The following is a 4,987-nucleotide window of genomic DNA, read 5'->3' as shown; positions in this document are numbered from 1 at the left end:
TGCCTGAGGGTTATAATCCCTAAGTGCGGCCGAAGGCCGCCTACGCACAAAGGTGTTCTCTGCGAAAGGTGTTTAGCCCTCCTTTTTTCGCCTGATAACCACCTTGGGATAACTTCTTTTATTTAAAAACCCCACAGATTCTGTTAGTTGGGTTATATTCCACTTCAAACTGCTCAGTTTGCCTCGGAAAATGCCGTTTTTACCCCATTTTCAAACGGTTCCCTAGGGGTCTGTGGGAGGTCCCCAAGGGGGGGTGGGGCTTTTCGTAAAGTGGCGACTGGCCCCTTTCGAATGAGGGGGGTTTGGGTGGCCACGCCCCCTCCCCTCCGCCCCCACCCCAAAAACGATGGGCCAATAACTAAACATTTCCCAAAGTTTCAAAAACAAAATAATAAAAAATTGTTAATCAAAGAAAAATATCCAAAACTTACTAAAATATCTCTTCCTTATTTACATTCTCGCCACCGTATGTATGAATGTAGTACGCTTGTTTATTTACTTATTTACATTCTTATAATGCACGAGTTAAAAAAAGAAAGTTTTTTCTCGGTATGAAAATTAAGACATAATTTATGTACATACATACTTATTATCTACATTCTTCTTTGAGAAGATAACTTTTGATAAACAAACTAAAGGTGATGTTGCAATTGGGGATTAGGTTAGGTTAGATTAGCTTCTAGCACGCAAGAAAAGCACGCAAGAAAAGCACGAAGGCGCACTTTAGCTAAAAATCGGCCCGTTATGATATCACCGATGCGAACCGAGAACATTCGTCGAATTTAAATCGGCTTAACACTTTGTAAAGCACTTGTTAAAGAATCGGTGGCCAAGGCGGGGCAATGGCGGTGATAGTGTTCAATATTCTTTGCCTCTTTTTCATATCAATAGCTTCGACAAAAATCGTTGGTTGCATATCCCAACCTTTTCCCATGTGTACCCATAAGGTGATGTACGGCCATAGTAATATATTGGCGCTTAAACTTTTACTAAATAAGTGTCTCTAGGAGCCTCCCCTCCGAATTCACATACCTTAGACCAGATATTTAAATGGCTGAGGGGATTTTGCAGTAACTCGCTCAAAACATGCAGATCTTTAACCGTTTCTTTTTGGCAATTTTTTTAGAGAGGGTAGGATATATTTGTGCTGAAGTCGTGGTTTAAGTGAGCCCTTACAGTCCGGGAGACCGCTTGACTCTTGAATGCTTGCACAGAGAAAAGCATGGCTTTAATAATTTGAAAGCTAATTAAGAAGGAGTAGATGAGGAGGAAAACTTCATGTTTTAGTAATAACGTAGTTATATTTTTTTTTTGTATAGTTTACAATAATAAAATACACTAGATAATACTATTTTTTAAATAAATAACCTGATAAACAGGCAACCTAAAAGCCTACAATTTTGTGCTCCCGAAAAGTCAAAGATAGTGTAAAGTTAAAATTTCATATGGAGGGCTGAGTGGAACATCTATCTATCTTGGCAGCCGACTCGAAAACTCCCTATCTCAACAAATTTTTCAAGGGTGCCCTATTTCAGAATTTGATTAGAGAACGCCCTATTTCAGGATTCGACTTAAAAAACATCCCGTCTCCGCTGCCGCTTCATAAACGCCTTATATCGATGCATTTTCAACATATTTTCAGTTGAGATAGGGCGTTTTTCAATCAAATTCTGAGATAGCAGATTATGCAGCGAAGTTTTGATGTAGGACATTCTTGAGCCATTTTGATCTTCCACTCAGCCGTTGAATAATTCATGAACTTTATTAAGCCTTCGGCATATCCTAAGACAGCACGTCCTTACTTGTTTTTTTGTTTTTTTTTTTGGTATTGTAAATTTACTGTGCCGTATGATTTTTTTTTCAAACACAGCCATTTGGTTTAGTGCTTTGACAGTTGCTTATATCTGAATTGAAATATTTTCCTGCGGGACATGACATTATACGCCCAACCAAACCAGACACGGAACTCAAACAATAAAGATAGCTAAAAGAAATAAAAGTAAAATTAATAAATCGGCAGCAAATTTAGCATACTCTCTCACCTGCTGCAACCACTGTCCGCTGTATTGGGGTAACGTCCAACTTGCGTGCGATCTGAACACGATGCTACCGGAGATTGACTAGACGAAGTTGGTTCTGCGGAGGTTGTTGCTGTTGACGATGTACCGCTAGATGTTGCAACTGTCGTCAAGGATGGCGTAGGTTGAAATATCACCGTAGTAATAGCCGAGTCATCGTTTGGTGGGGCGTCCACGGCCACACCAACATCACACATATCGGTTACATTCAATAAGCACTCACTAACACAAGGCGTCTGGCCACTATGTGCCACCGACGTGCGACACACCGTTCCGCTTCGGCAGGACCCGCGCACACTGGTCAGATTGTTGTTCGTGCACATGGTGAATGTGGTGCGGCTGGTGCAAGTGTAGGCGCCATTTGCAATGCCTTCACATTGGCCGCACTGCTTAGTATCGCCACAGGCAGCCTGTATATTTGGATTGCTGGAGGAATCAATGCAAATTCGGCCCAGCGCGGTACACACTTCATTGTCATTGAGGCAGTTGTATGTTACGGTTGTGTCGGTTATGCCTGCGAGTGGGTGAAATAAATGAGTGAAATGCATGAAATTTTCAATTGGAGGGTTTCTTTTTAGAAACACATTGCTTAAACGTGCGCTTCCGATTACCGTTAAAACAAAGTTGAAATGTAGTGTTGCTGGCGCAGGCGACTCCATTACCGTTGCAAACGCTACACACCGCATGAGACTGATGATTTGCCATTATTATCACTAAAGCAATTGTGAGCTGAACGCAAAGCTAAGATATAATTAAATTATAAATATTATTTCTTCAATGTCTACATAGTGGATCTAAAAATTCAGGAAGATACTTTACTTTAATTTTCATAATTTTTTGCCGCGAGGAATATCGCCTTGGTTGAAGTTTAGATGATTTACTAAATATGTTTCGTCTGAATCTAAGCATTATAAGGAGTTTAACAAATTTTGAACTGCTCAAAGATATCCACATACGCATCGCACATGTTCTTCGAAATAATGCTAACTCAAAGTTCTCCGTCTATCAGAACACTTAAAAAAAAAGAACAAAGTATGCATTTTCAAGCTCGTGCTATGCATACTTGGAAAGGAGAGTTGGCTGCCATGCTTGCAATAATAACACTGCTCCATTCTTTGCTACTTGTAATTTCATGGTCTTTGAACATTTTTCGAGTATCGTATTAAAATTTACAAATTTCGAAATATTACACTTTTGAAGACCGCGTGCGATATGTATAAAGATAAGATTTCGTAGGTCGAAAAAAAATTAGATAACAACCTTTGATTAGCTCAAAGTATCAACAAGCTACTAACAAGTAAAGCTGTGGGGCAACTTTAATTTAAGGGCGCGTACACCAATACGAATAAAACTAATAGATATAGGTAAGTGCGAGGCATAAATATATTCATACATCGATCGATATAATAGCCGAAAATTATTTTGAGAAAATACATAGACAAAATATTAATACATATCTATACTCAGTAGCATTCCTCAGCGAGTCCATGTGCAGGTTCCTGGTAGGACTCGTACACCAACTGCTACGAGCCGGCGGATGTTATGATTCAAATGATAGTTGACAGGGGCACATAGGAAGTCTTCTCTTCGTTCCTATTGGATCCCAGATGCAAGCCTTTTTGTGTCTGATGGAAACCTCTCTCGTTTAACACATTGCTTGTGAGTAGGAGTTAAATCCAACGAAACTAATGGCGCTGTAGTTTCTACCAAACAAGTTTGCCCTTTCGTTGCCCTCTTTGAACAAACTCTAAGGAGAGGGCGATGAAAAGGCAACATTTTTTATAGAAGTTAAAATGCCATAAGTAAACAAAGTGCCGCATTTCGTACGTCTCCAACTACATGATACCAGTCTATTTTTTCCAAAGTAGGGCCAAGTTCTTAAGACTTATTCTCGACAGAAATCGCATCACAGCGAAAGGCATTAAGAAAGTCCCAACAAAAAGTTTTCTACGAAAAGGCAACAGTATATTATATCATGGGAACTCTCTCCAAAGATGGTAGAGGGGATATATACGACAATTGTCCATTCGATTACATTCCATGGAGTCTTAGTTTGGGGGCCTAAACTCAAGAAATCGACTGCAAAGGATACAAACAAGGCGGAATTGCTCCATGCCCACAGATACCTGCATCTATCTCCGTTTGGTATAATTGCTCGAGACGAGGTCATTCTTGAAACAATAAAACAGCTCAGCTCATTCGGTAGGGCCAAGCATGTCAGCGACAATTTCGATACCAATCAGTACCGAAGTTCTCACCGGGCATTGCCTGATGGAAAACACACACTAGAATGGGTTTGCTGCCGCGATGAGAAGGAAATCGAACTCGTCGATGCTCGACATTATTCTTTTTAATGTCTAGCCGAACTGGATTCAGACAGTGTCTATGACTTTGTACGCTTCATCAGAGCTACGAAGTGGTTCCATTTCTAGAATAAGAAGAGGAACATATGGAGTCTCTGAGACGGCATCACAACGGGCCTATGGTGGCCTAAGTGCGCCCTTTTCCTGAGGGATAAGGGCAGCCGACATAACCCAACCTAACCTAACCTAATCCGTGTCGTCCAATTAATGTCCTCGCTCATTTTCAATACTAAATTTTAAAACACTGTTACGATCACGACAGATGTAGTGTCGCACGCCTCATTATAAGCCTAATGTAACAGACTTTTATATAGATAGCTTCAAGCTTAAATGGAGAAACGGAGGAGGAGTTGTTTCAAACGAACTGAGGTAAGATACATCTTTTCCACGTATTCTTCTTTATTAACGGTATAACCGCCTAAGCGATTTTGGCTGAGTCCGAAACAGCCATTTATTTTCTGTGGCACCTGACGCCAAATGAATCCAAGTCCTTCTCCACCTGGTCTTTTTAACGCAGAGGAGGCCTCCTCTTCCTCTGTTGCCAGC

General features: G+C 40.6%; 3 protein-coding genes across 3 annotated transcripts in view; 2 read left to right on the top strand and 1 right to left on the bottom strand.

Moving 5' to 3' along the window:
• The window catches only part of LOC118747509 (serine-rich adhesin for platelets-like), an 8,373-nt gene extending 5,590 nt beyond the window's left edge, over window positions 1-2,783 (bottom strand). The window contains exons 1-3 of the mRNA XM_036481559.1: window positions 2,690-2,783; window positions 2,043-2,592; window positions 1,867-1,984 (exon numbers count right to left, since the gene is read on the bottom strand). Of these exons, the coding sequence (XP_036337452.1) occupies window positions 1,867-1,984; window positions 2,043-2,592; window positions 2,690-2,783 (762 nt within the window). The remainder of the gene's footprint in view (window positions 1-1,866; window positions 1,985-2,042; window positions 2,593-2,689) is intronic.
• Window positions 1-4,987, top strand: part of LOC118748041 (cell wall integrity and stress response component 2-like) — a 100,778-nt gene that overhangs the window by 83,339 nt on the left and 12,452 nt on the right. The window lies entirely within an intron of this gene.
• The window catches only part of LOC118747508, a 1,498-nt gene continuing 879 nt past the window's right edge, over window positions 4,369-4,987 (top strand). The window contains exon 1 of the mRNA XM_036481558.1: window positions 4,369-4,372. Within this exon, the coding sequence (XP_036337451.1) occupies window positions 4,369-4,372 (4 nt within the window). The remainder of the gene's footprint in view (window positions 4,373-4,987) is intronic.

Source organism: Rhagoletis pomonella, unplaced genomic scaffold (genome assembly GCF_013731165.1).
Source record: "Rhagoletis pomonella isolate Grant_MI unplaced genomic scaffold, Rhpom_1.0 Rhpom_scaffold_00012, whole genome shotgun sequence".
Taxonomy (NCBI): Eukaryota; Metazoa; Arthropoda; class Insecta; order Diptera; family Tephritidae; genus Rhagoletis; species Rhagoletis pomonella.
The sequence above is the reverse complement of the archived record's forward strand: the minus strand, read 5'-3'. Positions and strand labels throughout refer to the sequence as shown.